Here is a 23,486-nt window from a genome sequence, read left to right on the forward strand (position 1 = left end):
ATGATAGGTACAAATTAAACTTTTGAAAACATTATCACAGTGTCACAGGGGTTGGAAGGGACCTCTGGAAATCATCCAGTCCAACCCCCTACAGCAGATCACACAGGAAAGCACCCAGGTGTGTTTTGAATATCTTCAGAGAAGGATACTCCATTAGAGGAGTATTCATTAGAAGGATAACCATTCTGGGCAACCTGTTCCAGTAAAAGTAAATATTTTCCTCATGTTCTCATGCAACGTTCTGTGTTCCAATTTGCGCCCACTGCTTATTGTTCAGTCGCTGAGCGACACCAGAAGAGCCTAGTCACATCCATTTGATACCCACCCTTTAGTGTTTGAGCAATTGTTCACTTGTAGAAGTGACCAAAGTGATTTCTGTGCCTGGGGACAAGGACAATCACGCTTAAAACCTAGTGTAAATAGTCATGGTTGAACACTGCTATAGGTAAACAACACACACACATTTAATACATCTCTAATAAGACTTTTTCTAGCTTTAGCCTGGTTTGGATGTACAGTTTGTGGTTTATTTGGGTTAGAATATTTCCACCCATTCCTTGTGCCATCATATCAACTGCTTTTGAAGAGCTTTTGCATGTCAAACATGGAACATATAGAAATTAATGTTGTGTGTCATGATTTGAGTCTACTTAAGATTCTGCAAGATTTTTTTCCTCCGTAGAATAAATGTAACTTGTCTTGAAGGATAGACCTCTTTCCCTGCTCTCCTTTTTCTCTAAATTTAACATATATATTCTTGGACTTTGGTATAAGAAGGCACATCTCCCGGAGAAGTCAGTGGAGTTCTGGCTACTTATCCAAGGATTGCATTTAGCTCTTGAGTTTCACTGGAAGATGGACAGTGCTTCCTTGTACATTTGCAACAGCCAAGGCCTGGTTTTGTAGAGTGAAATGTAGCTCATTCATCGAACAGCTCTATGATGAGCTGTTGGAAACTCCATCGCAGTGCATAGATTTTGTATGAAGATAAGCTAGTGCGCATCATAGATTTGTTTGTTTTTCAGTGATAATTTTGTTTGGCAATTCCTAGATTTTGCTGTTTCTCTCAATGTGTTCAAGATAATTTAAATGCTGAAAAAGATTTGTCAGAACCATCTGGCATCCTCTGAATTAAGAAATGTAGGCCTGGGGAAAAGCAAAGGGGTAACAGAGGAGCAATTAGTTAGCCAAGTACATGTATTCTGCTAACAGTATACACTAATATGTGTTCTGTAAAAGAGTGGGAGGTCACTTTTGAGAGGCATTATTTCCTGTGAATTCTACAGGGAGAATTTTTTTCCAGCATGGAAAAATCTTCCTGCAGAAATGGAGGAAAAAAAAAAAAAAAAAAGAAAAAAAAAAACCACATCCAATTTTATTCTTAATTTAGAGAACTTAATTTGAATGCTGAATGTATAATTGAAGAAAACCTATGCATTGATTTGAATGCTGTGCCATGAAGTCTATATGAGGATGGTTTTCTTCAGAAGTTGCACTGATCTTCTGTATTTGAATTTTCTTCTATAAGCCAAGGCTTTGATTAAACCAGCAGCTGTTTTCTTTGCTGTTAGTATCAGATAGGCAACCGTCTATCATTTTCCTCCCTCATGGGAACTCAGATTCTTTGCTGAATGTAGCATTTTTGGCAAGGCCACCTCACCAACCAAAAAAAGCTGATCCTCATATAGAACTTACATAATTATCACACTGGCGTATCAGTTGAAACATAGCCAGCAATGGCTTTGTACTGATCCTTCCTTCTCTGAGTTTCTCATTGAGGCTTAGTAGAGCCCTCTAAGGACATACAACATATTTCTTAATCTTTTCATGGAGCCTTGTGCAAATGAATTACCTAGTCTCAAAGGGAACAAATGGGAAATCCTCTACACCTGGTCTAAGAAATAATCTCTGTGCTTGTAAGAGAAAGGAGGAGACTGGAAAGAGATTTGGTAAGGGTTTATGAAACACAGAAGCTTTGGAGCTTTTCTGGAAGCTGCCAACTTGAAGGAGCTTCTTTACTTTCAAGGCTTACAGGTTGTTAAGGAACACCAGTGCTGGGTTTCACACCATTTCCATTGAGTAAAATCATCTTCTTTTGATGGACTGACATGAAAAAATAATCTAATAGAGCAAGCAATGTTGATATTAGGTGCAGGAAGGAAATAAAAGTCGGATGTTGAGAAGAAACACCAGAATTACTGAATCTGATTAACATTAAATTTAAAAATTTTAACTGATGAGCTCTCTGTGCCAATATTGAACAAACCTCAGGAGCTCAGGTCATCTCAGAGTGCTAGGGAAAAATGTTGCATGTAAATTTTTTTCTACTCTGAATAGAGTCGACATGGACTTGTGTAAATGCAATGTGATGTCAATCTCAGAAGAAAAAAAAAACCACAAATATGAGTATGGGAGGCAGCTGGTAAAGAGAAAAGGATAATGAAGTTTTACATGTTGGCATCTTCGTGGTGGCAGTTTGTATGTTATAATGACAGTCAGCCAACTGTGCCATTCTTATGTGACAGAAACTACAAAGGTTGAATGTATTAATGCTACGTACTGCAGAGTAAATTCGGTAAGAAAATGACTCTCTGATGTCAGTAAAACAATTATCAGATTGAGAACTAGCTAACCAATAGATCTTGAATAATTGTACATAGGGAATACTTCTCTAAGTACAGCATTTTTACTGATGTCCTGCAGAGATCATAGAATCATAGAATTGCTCAGGTTGGAAAAGACCTTAAAGATCATCAAATCCAACCTCAACTTAACCATACTACCCTAACAGTAACAGCCCTCTGCTATGTCATGTCCCTGAGCACCACATCCAAATGGTTTTTGAACACATCCAGGGATGGTGACTCAACCACCTCCCTGGGGAGCTATTCCAATGCTTAACAACCCTTTCTGTAAATAAGTTTTTCCTGATACCCAACCTAAACCTCCCCTGGCGCAATTTAAGACCATTTCCCCTTGTCCCGTCACCAGTGAGAAGAGACCAACCCCGCTCTCATTGTAAGCACCTTGCAGGTACTGGAAGAGAGCAGTGATGTCTCCCCTCAGCCTCCTCCTCCGCAGACTGATCTGTACATTTATAGAGTAGCAAGGAATGACAGCACTGGCACTGGCAGCAATGTGGCCTGTTAGCTCGGTGATCAAACTTGTTAAAAATAAGCATTTTCATACAGTCAAGCTACAGGTAACACACAAAGAAGTAGTGATTGTACTTTACAAACCAGTAGCTGTGAAAGCAACTTTACTGTTGAAATGAAGACACAGCTGAACATAATTTGAGGCACTGATCAAGAAGCATGGCAGTGCTTGGACTTACATGCCTTTCAATGTTAGAACAAAATACCACATGCATTATGCTTACTTTTAACTTCTGTGCTGCTCTTATTAAAACAAGGTGCTGTTCTGGAGCTCAGGCTTTGTTAAAGGCCTCTGACAAATTAGAAGGGATGCAGAAGAGTTTCAGTAATGCTTAGAAAACCTGCTCAACATCTAAAACTAGTTTATTCAAGATAACTTTAGAAGTCAAGTATCTTTATGAGACAAGAGCATAATGGGATCCAGCTGCTTGAGTACAAAGTATGAAATAAGGGAGAGGTGTGTGGGGGGAGAACCACTGTTGTTGTGACCTGTTCACTTCAAGTCAGCCATCATCAGAGCACCTAGATCAGGCCAGCTTCACTACCTACAACTGCAAATATTTGTGTTGGCTCGGGTGACTGTTGTGCTTGGCCATTAGAAGGTAGAGTTAGCTTGGCTAATTGTAACTGAAAGGAAACAGTGCATTTCTATCTTGATGTCCATGACTTTATTTTAGAATTTTAATAGTTTACATTAATTCTTCCCTCTTTCCTTAGGGCACCAATGCCTCTGCTCTGGAAAAAGACATTGGCCCAGAGCAGTTTCCCATCAATGAACACTACTTTGGATTGGTCAATGTAAGTGTCATTTTCAATGGACAAATTCTATATAGAACTATGGTTTTGATGAGTTTTACTTTTTTTTTTTTTTCATCCCAATGCTGCTCTAAGGCAGGATTGCCTTGTTTTTAAAAAGTTCTGTGCATGTTCCAGTTTTAGGCAGAATGGGCTGCAAAATTGTTTAAAGATGTTTTGAAGATAACTTCGTACTCCCCAGAGAAAACAGTTTAGTGTTCTATGAATGTTTCCAGTGGTTAGAACATAAACCTGATAAAGCTAGAAGTCTACTTTGTCTATAAAATCTGAGGGACAGTCTCCTTAATTTTTGGTAGAAAGTGATAGAATTGTATAAAAGTTTATATACGATGATTTCCGAGGTCTCCTACTGAGCACTAAAATGGAACCTAGCAGTAATGTACTGATATATGGAAGCAAGTTTAAGGAGATCCATTGCAATAAATATATTTCTTGCAAGTGGAGTTTTTACATTATATCCTAGTTAATTTAGAACACCATAATTCCTTGTGTTTTTCTATGCATTGTTTGGATGGGTGTGGAAATATATTCCTACAGCAGCTGCCTGGCAAAATGGCTGTGTCACAGAAGACAGATGTTGCGTAGTTTCTTGTGATATAGAGGTTAAGATTGTTTTTGCTTTTACATGGCAGTTTGGGAACACCTGCTACTGTAACTCCGTGCTGCAGGCACTGTACTTTTGCCGGCCATTTCGGGAAAATGTTTTATCATACAAGGCCCAACAGAAAAAGAAGGAAAATCTCTTGACTTGCCTGGCAGATCTTTTTCACAGTATTGCTACTCAGAAGAAGAAAGTTGGAGTTATTCCACCGAAGAAGTTCATATCAAGGTTACGAAAAGAGAATGGTGAGTATGAAACTGGAATCCTCTTAGATATCTGTAAGCTGAGCAGGGAAATCTAAACATTAAGCAATGTGATCATATTAGTCAGATGTTCAGGTTAAGTCTGTAAATAACTTTTAGCACTTTTTTGGTTTTAGATATTAACATTATAGTATCTGTTATGCAGTACTATGCTTGAAATTGCTATGCCAGATTTCCTGATTTCTCAGAGGTGATGATTTAGTGCGTGGTATGACAGGCCACACTGAGCAGTGAGCTAGGGCTGGGAAGAGAGTGGTTTTTTTCTTACTTTTAATGTGGCATGGCAGAGAGAAATGTTGCGGGCAGCTGGCAGTACTGAAGCAGTATGGCCCATTAGGGCTACAGGCTTTACTAGCCCAAAACACCATGGGGGACAGGAAACTGTATTTTGGGGTTGTTCAGTGGGCTGCATGTCAACCACTGCTGCTGTTCTTAGGAGCAGTAGGTGCAGTCTGACTTTGAGAAGCATCAGGTCCTTTTTGAGCACCACATTGGCAACAGCATATGCCTGATCTTTCAGTGTTTCTTCCCAAGGGATGGGAGGAATGTCTTGAAATAAGGAAGCCTGCCACACAGTTCCTTTTCAGCCTGGATTCATATCAGTGTGGGTGTTGTACTTGGAAACAAGGGAGCTTTGAATGAAGAGAAGAAAGAATTGTGAGTTAACACCTGGGAGAAATTCCCTCCTGGTGACAGCATGTAAATGGACAAATTGTCCATTGCAAAGCAGACACTGTAAACAGTGACAAAGTCAGCTCCGAGTCATCTTAGTGAAAAATACCCCTATGCTACTGGGATCGCCTTCTGGGACCAGGTCTTATGTTTTCAACTTTTTCAAATTAGGGCCAGATTCGGGATATATTAATGTACTTCTATGTTCAGGCTAGCTGCTGCAAAGCTATGGACTGTACAATATTTTTGAGGAAATCCATGTGGGCTTTTTCCAGGAGCAGAGGGATAAAACCACACATTTCTTGGGCACGCAAATTATTTTTCTTTAACATTTAGGGCAAGTTAAGCCTTCACTAGGGAAGAAGCCTGTTTTTCATCACAACTGAGGTAGTCTCTGCTCCAGAAAGCGTTTTATATGAAAGAGAAGTCTGTACTCATCAGACTTGTGTATGAAAAATAAGCTTTGTTAGATGATGTTGCTATTATTATTATTATTATTATATGTTTGCATCCAGCATCTTCGTTTTCCCCAGCCAAGGATTGTACTGTCCAAACTCAGTGATGTGGAATGTATGGGTGGGAATCAGTCTAATGTTAAGCAATGGGTGTAAGCAATTAATGTAAGTTCCTTCTGTAGTCACCAGTTTTCTTGTACAGTGGGTACAGATAGTTGGCTGCACTGAGGACCACCCTCTTGCTTTCTCCACTGACTGTACTAGAAGCCTACACGGCTAACTCCAAATACAATCCTGTTCTTTTAGACACGCTGAAGTTGTGCGAGTCGAAGTCTTCCCTCAAAGTAGCTTCTCTGAAGCCAATGTATTTTTCTTTGGCATGATTTTAAGTCGTTGGCTGAGCAAGGACCAACACATGTCATTGGAAAACAATGACTTAAGTTTGATTTCTTAAATTAAAAGACATACTCAGCTTTAGAAATCTTGCCTCTCTTCTTCACAGATCTCTTTGACAACTACATGCAGCAGGATGCACATGAGTTTTTAAATTACTTGCTGAATACAATCGCCGACATTTTACAGGAGGAGAAGAAACAGGAAAAGCAAAATGGGAAATTGAAAAATGGCAACATGAACGAAGCTGAAGAGAACAATAAGCAAGAACTCACCTGGGTGCATGAGATTTTTCAGGGAACACTGACTAACGAAACTAGATGTTTGAACTGTGAAACCGTAAGCATTGGGATAGATCTTTTTTTTTTTTTTTTTTTTTTGGTTGTTGCCCTTTAATAGATAGATACATTTTATATATATAAACATATGAATCTTTTCAGACATCTGAGAATTGTGGATATTCCTGTAGCCTTTACTTCTTGAAGTGAGTATATTCTTTTCTAAAAATTTATTTTTCTAGGTGTTTCTTGGCTAGCCTTTGCCGAGTCTGGCTGTCATAACATGTACCTCTACAATTAGAACCCTTGCTAGTTAATCAGTATCCTTCTCTATTACTGTAACTTCGGGAGAAGGTATTTGCATTGGTATTCCAAGAACCAGTGGAAAGTTAAGATGGATTTGCATTAATTTATATCGAAGAATGTGACTGACAAAGGATTTGTTATTAACAAAACATATGTGTTCTTTTGTCTTCTGAAATATTCTTGAAAGAATGGTGGAAGTCTTTTTATTTGAAGTCTCAGTAAAACACAACATAGTTCACAAATCTTACCTAACTTTTGCTTTGTGAAATGGAGGTGTCAAGGATGAACTAGTTTTCTCAGCACTTTCTATAGCTGATAGAGTTTGCAAAGGACCTTCTTCAGGAATCTCTCTCCATCTGTCTCCAGGCTGTTCTGTGAGATGAAAGTCTGAGCAGTATCAGGTATTCCATCTACACAGTACAGCTTGTTCTCATTCTTGCACTGTCCTTGCACTGAGTTGTTGCAATTTTTTGTGCAGCAGTGTTGTGAATTGAGCCAACAAACTGATCTCTCCTAAGAATGATGTTTCCAACTCAAACCAATATTGCTACTACGGAACTTGTCTGTAGAAAACACAGCTTTAGATTACCCGCATGAAGGTGGAAGGAAGTGCCCAGAGAAATCATCTTTCAGCCGCAGGCTGAAGTTTAATGCCTAACTCTAGGCAGCCAAATTTAGGTGATATAAAAGTCTAGAAGAACGTATTCTGATATTCTTTAATGATAACACTACTCCAAGAAAAAGACTTCTCAGGAGCTTGTATTCAGGGACAGGGAAGAGTGATAAAGTGACAATCAACTTGAGAAATGGGGTGGACTGAATCTGGGACAAGACTGATAAAGAGAAAACGTGAGAGGTAGACATTAAAAATTAATTCTTTAATACATTTCAATTACGACAGCTCACATAGTAATAGCAAGATAAAAAAGTGGAAGGATTCTTTTTGACAGACAACTTCTTTAAACATTTGTGGCCTGTTTAAAGAAGCCTAACATCCTATGTTTGCTCAGTCAAATTGTAATGAAGTCAGGATGTGTCCCCATGTAAGAGCAAAACCGCACAACACCCAGTATGTAATTCAAAGTGATCAAGCTGCATGGAAAAAAAAAAAACAGCACTATGTGCTGCTGCTGTAGGAAGGCTTGTCTGCAGCTTCCTGTGAATACAGAAATATGGTGTTCTACACAGTATAATTCTACAGCTGCTTATGTTTTTCTTTTATTACTGTACCTTGAAATCTTTGGAAAATAAAAAGGATTAAAAGGTAACCCTTTGCTAAAATATGAGTGTATTGTGCATGAGGAATCATGCAGATTCTAGTAGTTATTCTCAAAAAGAGAATCCGTGTTTCCAGTGACCTCTAGTTGTATTATTCTAGCTTGAATGGACTCGTCTCCCTGTTTGCATAGTATATTATGTTCTGAAATCAATATCAGGATTCCTAACTTCTTAGTGATATTCAGATAAAATTATCTATTTGCCAAAGACTTTTCCAAGTATTTAACCTCCCTCTTGTTATGCTGTGTGCCTGACAGAACTCTACTTCCAGCAGCAGAGACACAATGTTCTCTGAGATTTTGTTGCTCTATTTTTGAATTCTATATATGTGTTTACACTGCAGTTGATTGCTGCCAGTTTTGTGGTTTCCTGTGTTCTTAGGATAGAATCATATCTCAGAGAGGATTTTTGCTTGAAGAACTGCCATTCATTTTATTTAACTGTACTTTATGCCTCTGTACATACTTGATAATATCAAAATTCATCCTGCTAAAGGTGTTCCTCTGAGTTCAAGGTTGATTTGGACTGCATTCACAATGTTCATAGGATGACATAATCTGAAGATGAGCTCACAGCAGTATGTAATTTCCACACCTACAGACCTGCAGAAATTTGAGCATGAGTGTCTGGGGTCAGAACAGCAGATGGAACCCCTTGCTGAAGTTCTGGATTTGAACTTTGCAATCCTGTAAGATTAAGTTATTCTAAAGAAATGCATTCACAGAAAGCAAGATATGGAGTGTTCGTGCAACATTTTATAAACAGAATTTGTTGTTACAAATATGACTAAATTCTGCAGTAATTCTGCTACAGTCTTAGTTAATCTTATCTGAAAAATAACCATGATGGTTTTATATTACATATATATATATATATAATTCAATCTCTTTCAACATTAAACATTCTGGGTGAACAATCATTTTCAAGCAAAAGCCAGGATCTATGAATCTATAAATGTTTTAAAGATTATTTTTTAGAAAAAATATTTTTATCAGACTTTTTCTCATCTTTTTCCACCTAAAAAACACATTGATGAAATCACAGCGATTTTACAAAATATTGCTACTTTGCCTTTTTTTCCTCTAACCTCTCATTCAGTCTTGTTAAAATTATTGATCAGCAATAATATTCCATGGGGAAATGCAGGTGTGCCAACAAGAGACACAAAGCCAGGCTTTTAAATTTTCACTGGAGAAAAAATATAAAGCATTTGAATATGACATTTATGAATGAATGCCTACATGGAAAGTATTTTCACTGTATTCTTAATAGTGGAAATAATCATGTAGAGTGTAAACTGAGATTACACAATTTATACACAGATAAAATTCTAGTATAATGAGCTGGGCTGTATTTTGTAACAATAGAACATATGTACTCCACCAACCAGAACTAATGTACAGGATGATGCTCCTCCCTGTTTAGTGGATAGTAAAGTGCAGTCACCAGTCTGCGGTCAGTGGGTTTGGATAATTGGAATAGACAGAAGTTGGAAACTGGGTTGGTCTGGTTGCTTGCTTGGCAGAATGAATATGGTCATGCTGATCTAGGAAAAAATAAATAAATAAAGAAAGAAAGATAAATAGTTGAAATAAATACTTTGTGTAATTTGTTTTGAGAAATTGTTCCATCTTATAGCATTTGCGCATAGATACATACAGCGTTTTGATGCATGATGTTTTACTAAATCTGCTTTACGTGTATATTTTTTGCTACAGGTTAGTAGTAAAGATGAAGATTTTCTTGACCTTTCTGTTGATGTGGAGCAGAACACATCAATTACACACTGTCTAAGGTAAACGAATGCATCCCTTTGATGAATGTTTCTATCTGACTTTGTTATATTTTCCTAATCTACTAGATGCAGAAAAGAGAAATGGAATAGGATTGTGTTTTGAGCTTTTCCTAAGCAGAAAATTACTATAAACTGGGTTCTTCCTCTAGTGACAAAATACACACTAATGGATTTTGGTTTTCTCTTGTTTTCAATGTACGTGTTTGAAAGAGAAAAAAAAAAATTCTCTCTTGGGGAAAAATTGGTTGCACTGTCATCTTGAAGAATTGCTTAGAATAATAATTGGTTTCAAAGAGATTTGTGTGTGCTTATCTTTATGCTCTTAGTCAAGTGCTTTGTTGATTAGGATTTATGTGCATATTAAAAGTCAAGTGTGTGCTTTGTAGAGCACTAGAGTCCTTAGAGGGCAAAAGATTTCAGAAGTCTTCTGTTGTACCATGTAAGTTTCTCATTGCACATCTTATCCTAAAATTATAATGAGAAGTTTTTAAGTCAGTTCTGCTCTTACTTCATGCCTAATTATTAAACAAATCCTTCAGAGATCTACATGATTTTCAGATTTGCATGAATGGTTACTCTGAGAGATATAAAATATATGGAGTTTTGGTACTGGTGCAATAGACAGGTACCTAGGTTTGAGACAGAATATTACTGCTCTAAAGTAATGGTTATCAATTGGCCAAATTACTCATTCAAGCTCCAAAATTGCTGGCAATGTTGAACAACTGCTGAAACTAATTAATAGTTGTTCTGGAATGCCTAGGAAATATTGCCTGATATCTCACATCAACTATGGAGTTGCAGAAAGAGGAAGCACACAAGGTACAGACCACTCCCTGAGTCAGATGGCAGTGATTTCTCTGTGGACACAACTGTCCTGAGAAATGACTACTGCAGAGTTGCTCTTCTTTACAGCTTAAATTACTACTGCACTGAAAAGGTACATAAAAGAAAATCTGTGCAATACAACATTTCAGTAAAATGAATTTCTTTCCCATATAGATGAATGTTCTTCTCAGTTATTTTTGTAGCTTTTTAGATTTTCAGAGACAGGACATTTTCAGAAATCCAAAGAATATAAGCCTCTGGCATAGCCATAACTCCACAAAGCGGACAGCTGAGCCTGAAGCAGCAAAAGTTTAGCAATAATATAGTACATCTCCATTATTTTTATTTCCACCAGGAGCTGCAAAGCTTATCAGTCCATTTGATCCCAATTTCTAACTAATCTGCCTGTGCTTTTTGTTCTGTTTTGTTCCACTAAGAATTCTGTCATCTGTTAAAATAGAAAATTTGTACTATTTACTCATATAAACAGTAGAAAGCATCTTCTGCACTGTTGTATAGAACCCGCAGAGTTTCTAGAAATGTGGGAGTATTGAGGGTCAGTGATGAATTAGCATGTCTTGAGAGAGAGAGAGTAAATTCCTTTTTCCTGATAAAATACCATTTAAACGAATGCAGATTGGCCCATTAATGGAACAGGAGGGAGTTAGAAATGTCTTGCAAGTCATTCTGCTGTTGTAGAGAAAGGTTTCTCAAGCCTGTAGTTGTTTTTAAGTCTGAAATATGTTTTAGAAGTGCCATGCTGAGCGTTCTTGATTGATGAAACAAGTACAGAAATTGCACTTTTGAAGGGCAACAAAACCATCTAACTTTCCTCCATACATCTCTTCCCCCAGGGAAACAGTTATTACTTGTATGTAGGCTACTTGTTTTGTTCTTGGTAAAGACAAAGAAATGAATGTGCTGAGTCAGTAAACAAGTAGTGCCTCTAGGTTCTGTGACTGTGCCTCACCTGATTTAGTAGAACAGGGTAACAGCCTTTTAGGCAGAAGGTAGAGGATAGGTAAGAAGGTAGTTTGTTTTAGATTAGATATTGCAAAAAAAAGTATTCTCTTTGAGGATGGTGATGCAGTAATGCAGTTTGCCCGGAGAAATAGCTGTGTGTCATGGATGCCCTGTCCCTGGAAGTGCTCAAGGCTGGGTTGGATGGGGCTTTGGGCAACCTGATTTAGCAAGAGATGTCTATGCCCAAGGTTCCTTCCAACCCAGAGTATTTGAATGATAGAATACATCTATTTAAAGCACAGAGTCACAAAAAACCCACTGTGTCTAAAGTGGAAGATAGGTGCTTATGTCTGCATTTAAGGTTCTCAAAACACCTGCCTAGTTGCAATGTAACACTAGAGGTGACAAAACAAATTACTGTCTTTTTTTCCCTGTCAAGATTTTTAGATACCTAAAGTTGTGTTCCAGAATTTATCAACACTGTGATTTCTGACAAATCTTTTCTGCTAACTGCACAGCACAATCAAGCCAACTCTGCCTCTCTTCAAAAGCTCAGTCTAGAAAGTTTCTAAGCATATTTACTTTAGTGATATTTACAAAAACCACTATACTACAGACTTTTCTGCCTAAGAAGATTCAAGTTTAGCTTACAGGAGAACACTATAAAATGTGAATTACCTGGGGATGAAAGAAGTGTGCTTGAAGATGTTCCATTCTATAAATAATTTTGAAAGGCACTGGATGGGTTAAGCATCTATACTGAAATCTAGGCAGCCCCTTGACATGTAAGAGATGAGGATATAGGTCCCATTTATTGATAACTGACCCTTTCCCTCCCCTGCGAAGGCCAGGTTAGATGGGGCCCTGGGCAACCTGGTCAAGTATTAAATGGGGAGGTTGGTGGCCCTGCCTGTGGCAGGGGGTTGAAGATTCATGATCCTTGAGGTCCCTTCCGACCCGGGCCATTCTGTGATTCTGTGATTCCCTGTGTTGCACAGAGGGTCTCAGCACCTAATACAAAGCTGTCACTACAGCCAGATACTGTAAGTCCCTTTGCAAATCCCAGTACAGTTTCTTCAGGTGTTTTAGAAAACTGGATTTCAGTGGAAACAAGATTTCATCTTGTGTGTCTTTTTAGGATTCCAGTTCCACAGTCCAAGCGTGGCACTGGGTCAAAAGCATTAAGAACTTTGAAGAACTGATAATTGTATTTACTTACAGAGACTTCAGTAACACAGAAACATTATGTAGTGAGCAGAAATACTACTGTGAAACCTGCTGCAGTAAACAAGAGGCACAGAAAAGGTAAGCAAAGAGCAGGGTGGTTTCAATATGTTACTCCTGGACTTTGACAAGCCTTCTCTTTAACATTTATTGTGTCTGTAGAACTTACATCCCACATACACGGTCTGTGTGGGCCAGAGAACTTGCAGACAGATTCAAAGCTATTATACTAGTTAGTGTAGAAGATACTGCTAGTTACTGCTAGTATACTACTGTTACTTACAAGGTCCTTTTCTAATGCAAACATTTAATCATTAAGGAAAGAGTGGCTTTGAACTGGACAGATCTTTACCATGTGCATTCTTATGGTGTCACAGGATGCGAGTAAAAAAGTTGCCAATGATTCTTGCCTTACACCTCAAGAGATTCAAGTACATGGAGCAATTGCACAGGTATACTAAGCTGTCTTATCGTGTTGTATTTCCCCTGGAATTACGTCTCTTCAACACATCTGGTGACGCTGTCAACTTAGACCGGATGTATGACTTAGTAGCTGTTGTCGTTCACTGTGGAAGGTAAGACTCCCTCACATCGATCATCTCAAACTATTACAGGTTCCAGGCATTTGTCAAGGGTGAGGCATGCCTGACAAAATGGAGGGAGATTGGAAGAGGGAACATAAGCTGTACTGCTGCCTCAGCTTGTGTATATCTTGGCCAGAAGCTCTTAGCCACCCTTCCTCATAGTAATCTGTATCTCTTTGAAAAATAGTGCTTCAGGCTCCCAGAAGTCAACAGATTGAAATCATGTGAAAGGAAGAAGAAAGCTGTCTCTTTCCTCATCACTTGGAGAGCTTGGAGCCATGACCCTGTGAGGGCCATGGGCTGTTAGCATGTAGACTCTGCAGCAGATCAGCCAGTTCCTGTCAGGAACAATGAAAAAGATAGCTTTATTAAAGCTTCTCAGAAGTGAAGCATTGTTAGACATGAAACAAATAGACAAACCTTTGGGGCTGGAGAAATGTCTTGTTCTCTCTTAATCTCACAAACCATAAGTAAGCTACTATTCATGGCTCATATTTTCAAAACATTTCTCCTTAAAATTACTTCATGTTGTTTTAAAAGTATTTGCCATAGTTGATTGCCAGCTATGAGGAAATTGTTAAGTACTGTGTAGATCAATTTGCAGATGGTCATAGCACAAATCAAAAGAACACTACAAATTTAGTTGACTAGGTCATTGCAACGAGGGAGAAAAAAATAGAACATATATATTGTACTGCCAGAGATGGGTTTATTAGTATTCTTCTTAACATCTAACTATAATTTCACTTGCTTTTATATAGACCACCAATTATCAAACTGGACCTAATAGTACTTTCTAGTGTTATATTGGGTTTTGAGATTTTTCTTCATTTTCCTTTTCAGTGGACCGAATCGTGGGCATTATATCACTATTGTGAAAAGTCATGGATTTTGGCTCTTGTTTGATGATGACATTGTAGAGGTCAGTATGCTGAAGGCCATGAACACAACATTTGAGTTAATGTCCTCTTCTTTGTTTGGAATTAAAATTCTGATCCAGATCTGGGTATAGATTACTAGTCTGCAAAGCCACAGCTTGGTTGTAATGTGACATTTTACTTGGCTCTGTTAGAAAGTTAGATTGCAAACAGAATGATTAATGGCATAGTTCTTACCCTGTCAGTGTAAAGGACAGTTGTTTTATTGTAAAGCAACATCAAACATTTTTAATATCAGATTCTGAGTGTTTAATTTGGAATGTTTTTTATATGTAATAAGATCAAGTTAATTCATTAAAACTAAAAACATACAGGAACTATTTTGCAATCTTTCACAATATTATTTGGCAAAATTGGACTGGGAGTTGTTTGGAGTTTTACTTCTTGAACAACTAGGAGGTTATAAGAGCATCTGAATTTTGTGGTCAGTCTGGGATTGTCTGGACAAAAATTAGTGAGGCATGTGTTCCACAGCTATTACAGATTGTCTAAACATAGTGCAATTCATTCCCAAGCAAACCCTTTATGTCACTGTGGCACCTGGCATAACAGGATCTTGAGTCTAATTCCCTAGGTTTAAATTCATTGGAGTAAAGTAGGACTTCAGGACCATTGCGAATGAAGCATGTACTGAAGAGGGTTTCTTTCGCTTTTCAGGAAGATGAGGTCACATTTGTGCTTTTTGTTTACTACTGCATTCCAAACAGACTGTGTTATTTGAAAAAGCCTAATTCCTTTAGGCTTTCTGAGGCAAACATTCCTATTGATTTCAATGACAGCGATCAGTAGGGTTTAGCACCTGAACATTAATTAACATTTCACTGCTTGAACTGCAAAGGGAATTTGCTATCTGCCGCTCTGAAACATGTAAATGATTTTGTCCTCTGTTTTTCTATAGCTTTTTAATCTATGCTTGGCATTTCTTTTACTTAGGAGTACGTTAAATGATTCTATTTATTTTACAGAAAATAGATGCTCAAGCTATTGAAGAATTTTATGGACTGACCTCTGATATATCAAAAAATTCGGAGTCTGGTTATATTTTATTCTACCAGTCAAGAGAGTGATTTGGGAAACTGAACTGCACACAACAACTCTGCAGGCAAAGAAGGTGATGGCCCACTGAACTGACTTTTACAAAGACCTCATCTTGTATGGCTGAAAAATGATATATTCTGTCTCTCATTAAATGGCCTATGTGGTATTGACCCTAACTGTTCATTTTTGACATACAGAACTTTCTTTCAGGAGGGGAGGGTAGTTTGTTGTTTTTAAGTCTGATTGAGAAGTTAACTGCAGTCAGATTCTAGTGGAATTTATACGGAATAACATTTACATATTGAAAGAATTGGATGTCAACTGTTAAACTAAATTTGGCTAGAGCAGTATTTTATATGGAACAGCTCACTGTATTTAGGCCAAAGTCGTTATAAGCTTTCTAAATGATTTTGGACTGTATTGACTTACTTAACCAATTTAAATGTAGGGGGGGGGGAAATCTGCTTCACAATGACTGCAATTGTCATAGAGTATTTATTTTTATTTTTATTTTTTACATGTTACTCTCAACTGCAAAGAAAGTTTATTTTCCAAAATCATTTAAGCTTTGGAGGTTGTTAAAAACTTTCAGTGTATAATGTTAGGCCTAAAATTCATGTAGAAGGATATAAATTTCAGTGGAATTAAGCAATATTATATGCCAAGTCAATGTGCTGGTAGATGAGGTTTCAGAACTTACAGAGCACTGGAATACAATCAGCAAGATGACGCATATAACACAGAGGTAAATTACTTTTATAGAGATTGAGCTTATCGTTCTGTTAAAACAATATAACACATTCTTGAATTCATTGATTTTGCAAAGATAACAATACTGCTCATGTGCAATGTATCCATGAGGACTGAAATTCCACAATCCAGCTCCAGGTGTGCTGTCGGTACACTACATAAAACAGGCTCCATCCTACAATTGTTTTTGAATATTTGACAGCATTTTGATCAGGCTTAGTTCTACTGTTTCTGATTTTACTGGGTGAATTTGGCTGGCAATAGTAACACACTGGCTAATAAAACCATCAAACACACAGACTGGAATACAGCAAAGAAAGAACGTAGAAGAATGTGTCAGTAGGGTATGAGAAGGGATGGAAAGTGAGGCAGAGGTAGCACTGGGTATCTCTCTTGCTTGGTTTGACACAGATGTACAGTGCTTGAACCTTAGTACCCAAATACCTATCCAAATTAGATCAACAGCAAAAAACCTCCTGTTGTCTTCAGGGCGACAGAGAACTGGTTCTAGCATTTGCAAAGACTCTATCTCATCTCATCTCATGAAATGTATTTCTACTTGTTACGTTTTATTGACTCTTGTTCAGTATTTATTAGACAATGTTGCTTTCGGTACTTTTCCTTTAGAAGCCTGCTTGTCATTTTGTGGCAGACATTGTTTCAGAAAAGTGCGTCTGAAGCACAGCTAAATCTTCTATTTTAGTTTTCCATAGGAAAGAGAAAAATACTTTTTTACTGTAATGTACTGTGAATGTGAATTTTTGTTGTTGTTGTTGAATACTGGGGAAAATGAAATGCTACACCAACACTGATTGAACAGATGAATTTATCTATGGCCATTTTGTAAACCAATGAAATGTAGCACTTTACACTGAAGGAGAAACAGAAGTGACCTTTTCATATGACTTTTTTTAGTGGTTTATCATGTCATTATATCAGTATAAAAAAAAAAAAAAAATGTAGAGTGTAACCTTAGGGTCCTTGGGTTCATGTATAGCAGAGCTCTGCAGAGATCACTCATGAATGAAGGTTGTTACGCAGGCTACAGATAAGCATAATTGGGATGCCATTCTTGTTCTTGTATCAATGATGAAATGAAATGTTCTGTCTGTAACACAAAAGACAGACATCCTGCAGGAGACTTCAGCACTCACTGAAGCCCAGGACGCCTTTTCCAGTGAAAAGCTAAACCTGTAAATCCTTATTTAATGGATTTATTTATGTGCATTCCTAATGTCCACATTAAAAATATAATAATTAATTGCCTTTTAAAACAGGAGCATTTCCTGCTCGTGAATGAAGGCAGTTTCCAGTTCAGCATTCATCAGCATTTGTCCAAGGCTCTGTACTTCACAGTTTACTGATGAACATTCATAGGGCATTCTTCAGCTTCCAAACAAGAAAGAAAAGAATCCTTAATGCAGCTCGTGTTTATACGTAAAGAAGTTATGCATAAAAATAACATTAACATTGGTTCAATTGTAGGATATATTAAAAAATATATTTGAATTAACTTATCTGACAAAGTATTTTTAATTATTGGTTGGACTGGATGATCTCAGAGGTCTTTTCCAACCTTGTCAATTCTACGAAAATGAAGTAATATTTAAATGATAAATTATAGGATGCTCTTTGCTTTTCTCCAGCTGCAAAACAGCTCTAGGTTGTAAAACATACAGATAATTGCTATGTGTTATTGAGAACAAAATTTGTAGAATGAGCTTCTTACCAAGTATGGAAATCATGCTCAAAAATGAAGCTCCCAAATCTTCTACTATCACTAACAAGAAATGCACAAGATGTAAGGCAAACTATTGGAACGGTTCATCTCATGAAAGATCATGGAACTGATATGACACCAGTCCCCCAGCGGTGTTCTGACATGAACTCTGAAATATCATGGAATGTTCGCTTTATGCTAGTAACAGCTAAATTAAAGGGTATTTTCTTTTGATTCCAAAAAGTTGCAGTTATTATTCTATAAAATCATATCCAACCTACAGCATGCTGAATGTCTCAACTTCAGGCTGGCAAAAGCTGTCCATCACAGCTGCGTGAGCAGTCTTGCTTCTGGTGGGAGAAGTTCTGGTCTATGCCAAATTAAAAACATTTGCGTGAGATTTGCAGGATTAGGATCTTTGCAGGAACAATAGTATCATCTACTGTGTTTTATTTGATTAAATAAAAAGCAATCCTTTCTCTCACGCTTATACACAGATGTCCAGTCCCTTATGGAAGAACTGTAAAATGTCTAGGACAATCACAGCTTTTCAGCCAGCAGACAGAAAATAAAAAGATAGTACATGTGCTTCCCTAAAATTGCTGCTTTCATAGTATTTGGTTTTGAGTGTATTAGGTCTAGTGGCATCTGAAGTTCTCTACCTCTTTCACACGCTGTTGCTGAGAAGTATTGCCTATTTATTAAACTTTAAAAACTTGTCACATTCTTACTTAGAAGAAAAGAACAGTTCCGTCCTATGCCATTTTTTTCCACCAAACCCAAGGAAGCACTGCAGTACGGATTTATCACTTATCTTGGAGGATGAGCTCAGACCTCAACTTTTCCACAGAGCAAGCTGTCAGGGTTTTATGTAATTTCTATTTCTGGGACACAGCAGAGGAAGGCAGAAAGAGTGATGAAAAAACATATCAGTAAAGCAGAACACCTTGTTGCAGTCCTGAAATCACTCCCATTAATTCTATATTAATAATAGACAGTAACCACAGAGAAACAAATAGCATCTTAAAGATCTTATTCCTTTAGCAGTTGGGGTGAAGAAAATAAGGCAGTACCGGAAATATTGAGAAGTTCTAGTTTTAGCGTCATTCCATGTTAGTACTTTTTATCAAATTCTGTTTTAATTTATTTCTTTTTTGTTACTCTGTTAATGTATCTGTATAATTTAAACAGTTAATATTATTAGTTCTCTATTTTAATTTTTATGTACTTTGAGTTTTTACATGTAAACAACCCAAGCACTTTAAGCATCAGTGTCAATCTTGTGAAATTCCAATCGGCTTATCATTTTGCTGTTGGCTTTTTGTTTTGTCTTCTTTTGCTTTGGAACCCTTTGCTTATGTTCCAGCATATATAGTTACAACCCAATTTCCATATCTATGTTTGGAGTTCCAGTTGGGTGGAAATTTGGGAAGCCCAGATTTGTTCATTATATATTTGTTCATAAGTAACAAGAATGCAGTATTTACTGCATGCCTGTCCTCTGACCTTGTATAGCAATACATACCTGATGAATACAATAACACCGCATGTTTCACAGTCTTGTTTGCACTCTTATCTGCTAGCCCATCTGGGAATGACTGCAATCCTTTCATCTGTTACAGCTATCAATAATTTTGAGAAGCTCCACTTCTTCCAGGAAAAAATCTTTTTTACTAGACAGACAGTTAAGCCAGTATTCAACCGATAATGCACGTATTGCTCTTTGCCATTTTATTTGCTCTCTGTGCAATCTCAAATATGAGCAATCTGAAGAGCTGCATTTATTTATGGCCTTTGTGTGTGTACAAGCAAAGGCCATAATTGAATGGCCAATTTCAAATATTTCCTCTCCCCACTTGGGTTCGTATAAAGGGAAGATGAGAAGCAGAGTATGTGCTGGTGTTAGAAAAAAATAACACTCCATCTATCAGGGACACTGGACATTCCTTATGGAGCAGTGCTGGTGGTAACCGTATCAGAAAGTGACTTCATAATTTTGGGGGCAAGGTAACTGTTAGGTTTTTAGACATAGTATTCTGTTTGATCAGTGAAAAGCCCCGGACTTTTTCTGTTGCTGCAGTGTTTTTTCTCAGTTTAACGTGGCACTCAATATTTAAATGTCCCTTGGCAAGCCTCAATAGACATGCTTTTAATTTCTTTCCAGCTAACATGCATTACTTCAAAGAGATTACTTGAACCCAGCCACAAGAACAATTTAGATTAGCACAGCCCTTTTGCTTACAAGGTCAAATAACACCTACCAGGAGGTATGTGCCCACCTGATGGGACCAGCTGCGCTAAACCAGCACCTTTTTACACACTAATGATCCTTTACCCCCTAGGAGGTTTGTTTGCTGGCTTTGCCTGAAGGATTTAATATAAGACTGCACATAATTCCCTTTATTTCACGGTCTCAGAGTTGCTATAATTCTTTAATAAATCTAACTTCGTTGTGTTATCTGGGCTGGGAGTATTGCACAATATATAATAAATTAGCTTTTCTGTGCCATTCACAACAGTGAGTTTGGCAGCCTAATGCATATGATGAAGCCTGTTACAGGTGGCAACTTCACTATATGTAAGATTATTGAATAGTAAGAAATTTTTCAGTTAGTGTAGTAGGGCTGTAGTTCTGGACTGGCATCTAGCACCTTAACCCCCAGCTTACCCAGATAAAGTTGATGCTTCACATTCTAGATAACCCTACTCCTTCACCCAGAGGTTCCAAAAAGGCAGAAGCAAACCCTTTGGGAAGATGCCTTGCAGTTCAAAAAATACCTTGCCTGCCACAGTAAATAACTCAGAAATATTTGCATTCACTCTCCCCCATCCTCCAAATCCTTAGTACGTATACATTCCTTAAAGAGGCTATGCTCAAACATCAGCTTTCTATTTGCCACTGCATTCATATTCTAGCATCCCATGATGGATTCTGTTCAAATAAGATGTTATTTTCTCATCTTCTCACAGCTCTCATTCTAACTGTAAAAGCAACTCCAGGGCAGCTGTATTACACATTCAGGTCTTTTTCTAGAGATGATTTTCCAGCTTCAGTGGCTTTCATTAAAGAGCACTAACAGGAACTCTGCTACTTACCCATGTCTCTTTAGGAGAAAAGTCAGCATCACTGCATGAATATGGGTGTAGGAAGGGAAGAAGAAAGCAGAGGCAGAAGTATGGAAAGAGTTGGTTTGTCTGAGGTTTTGGATGTGTATATCTGTAAATATGTAGTCCCTATCTAACTGGTCCTAAAGGTGCAATGGTAGTAAAACTACTTACAAATTTTGTGCTAGTTTTTTAAACAGAGTAAGAGGTAGTAAAACTATTAGGCATACAACTGGGGACACACAAAAATACTGAATTTCTTGTAAAGCAGACAATACACAGCGTGTGTGTATCAGAGTATCTACTCTTTTTAATCATGTACATGTAATTAAACCATGCACTACCTGCAGAACTGTAAGATAAATCTCATGTTGGATATTAAGGTTGTAACATAACAAATCAGTATTTTCTCCTGTTAACATGTTTATATTTTACATAAAATAAACTCCCTAGCTGATGTTGCTTCCATTCAGCTTGCTTTGAATTCATCTGGAGCCAGACTAAGGCTCTGAACATTGATGTTAATGGCTACAAAAATGCTTTTGAGTGCAAGATGCCTTTGTGCTTACAGTTGGGAAACCTGCTGAATCTTGATTTTTGTTTCACTGCAGTCACGGCATTTTGAGTGGCTTCAAGGAATATTTTACCTTCAGGGCAGACCGTCTCTCCAGTGCCTTAAGGGAACGCATTTTGTGCAAGTTATCTTGGTGGAATATACACATAACTGCATGACCTAGCTGTACCAGGCTAAAGTTACCTTGCCAAAGTTACTGAGAACAGCTAAAATCTCAACAGAGCAGCTAGAATGTGACTACATTCTGCGACAGAGAACTAAAACCCCAAGCCCTTTAGCTTGAAATCTTACTGTTGCTATTGGAGTGGGAGAGAGTTTTGCTAAGGGGTCAGAGAATTGAAAGATTCCTGTAGGTTCATTTTTCTGGAGTTATTCATTAACAAACACAATGTACTTTCTCAGAAGTGAGAAAATTAGGGGGCCAGACATTCTTGCCTTTGCCTAAATGGATTTTTGTTATTCCTCCAGAATGTTTCAGAGAAGCAAAATCAAACTTTGCTGTCAGATTATCTGTTAAATTTGTAGCCTACACACCAAAAGATTTGTGGTGTATCAGACTATTAAAGGACTGAGTTGAAAAATACATCTGCAACATAAATTTCCTCTCGGATAAAAACCTTGAAGCACCTTCAGATTTATTCCTAGGTTATTACAATGTAAGTTTTTAACTGAAGGATGGGGAAACCAATTTGAAATGTGAGAGATGATAGAAACAAATCTCAAATGCCAGCTTTTAAAACATGATATAGTGTACATATAAATAAAGCAAGGAAATATTCCTAAGAACTGTGTTCACTGTATGTAGGCTCCAGAAGAACTGGTCACACTTGCATTTTCCCAGGAGTTGTATAATGCTCAGCTATCTCCCTTATTTTTCAGCATGAGTTAAAGTAATTACTTTTAGATTAGACTGTGTTGTGTCCTGTATACCAGATAATTAGAGAGATGCCAAAAATGTAATTTCATCTTAATTGAAAATGCAAGTGAGGTAGGGTAACGTGGTAAGATTCTTTGCTTAAATACACTCACTAGATTGAAAATGGTGATTAATTAGAAATAGATACATAGCATGGGATACTGTGTTTCAGAAGATGTTGATTTCCTTGAAGGTTAAACCTTTCTGAACTGTAACAAATTTAATTCCCACCACCACACACACTGCTGTTCCTTCCCACATGTCTTCATGCATTTGAGAAGAGGCATTCTCAGTCTACTCTCCACAACAGATGACCTACATCTGTGAGCACAATGTCAGAGTTCAGATGGGAAAGAAGCACTGATGGCATTCAGCGCTGTAGAATGATCATTAATCAAAGCTAATACAGTCTTTGCTTATATCAGCTTAGCCAGCCATAAACAGTTCAGTTATTAGTAACAAACTGAGCATTTTAATCTCACCATGAATACAGAAACAGCAGAGAAGAAAAAGCCTGGATTTTCCAGATCGACGCAGCATGAACGGACAGTTCTACCATGATCAAAGAGAATTCAAGAAGTAGAAACTAACAGAGATTTTGCCAAATTAGTGCAAGTGCAAAATAGAAAGTTCAATACTGAAATGAAATGTGGAATAAGCCAGAGTGAAACCCTGTCCACAGAGGTATTTGAGGGAGCATGATTCAATGATGGGTTTCAGTAGGTCAGGTCAGGTGGTGGTTAGACCTGATGATCTTGAAGATCCTTTCCAACTAGAGGATTCTGTGATTATCCTCTGGATTTCATTTTACACGCATGAGGAAAAATATGCAAG

At 37.6% G+C, this 23,486-nt stretch overlaps 1 protein-coding gene across 2 annotated transcripts in view; it reads left to right on the forward strand.

The window, feature by feature from the left end:
• The window catches only part of USP46 (ubiquitin specific peptidase 46), a 29,220-nt gene extending 7,590 nt beyond the window's left edge, over positions 1-21,630 (forward strand). For both annotated transcript variants that reach the window (XM_085223158.1, XM_085223159.1), the window contains 8 exons: positions 3,873-3,953; positions 4,604-4,817; positions 6,465-6,694; positions 9,936-10,012; positions 13,025-13,108; positions 13,405-13,602; positions 14,455-14,533; positions 15,515-21,630. In XM_085223158.1, coding sequence (XP_085079284.1) covers positions 3,873-3,953; positions 4,604-4,817; positions 6,465-6,694; positions 9,936-10,012; positions 13,025-13,108; positions 13,405-13,602; positions 14,455-14,533; positions 15,515-15,616 — 1,065 coding nt within the window. In that variant the 3' untranslated portion in view covers positions 15,617-21,630. The remainder of the gene's footprint in view (positions 1-3,872; positions 3,954-4,603; positions 4,818-6,464; positions 6,695-9,935; positions 10,013-13,024; positions 13,109-13,404; positions 13,603-14,454; positions 14,534-15,514) is intronic.
• Positions 21,631-23,486: the final 1,856 nt, after the last annotated feature.

This window comes from Meleagris gallopavo, chromosome 4 (genome assembly GCF_905368555.1).
Source record: "Meleagris gallopavo chromosome 4, MGAL_WU_HG_1.1, whole genome shotgun sequence".
NCBI classification, from domain to species: Eukaryota; Metazoa; Chordata; class Aves; order Galliformes; family Phasianidae; genus Meleagris; species Meleagris gallopavo.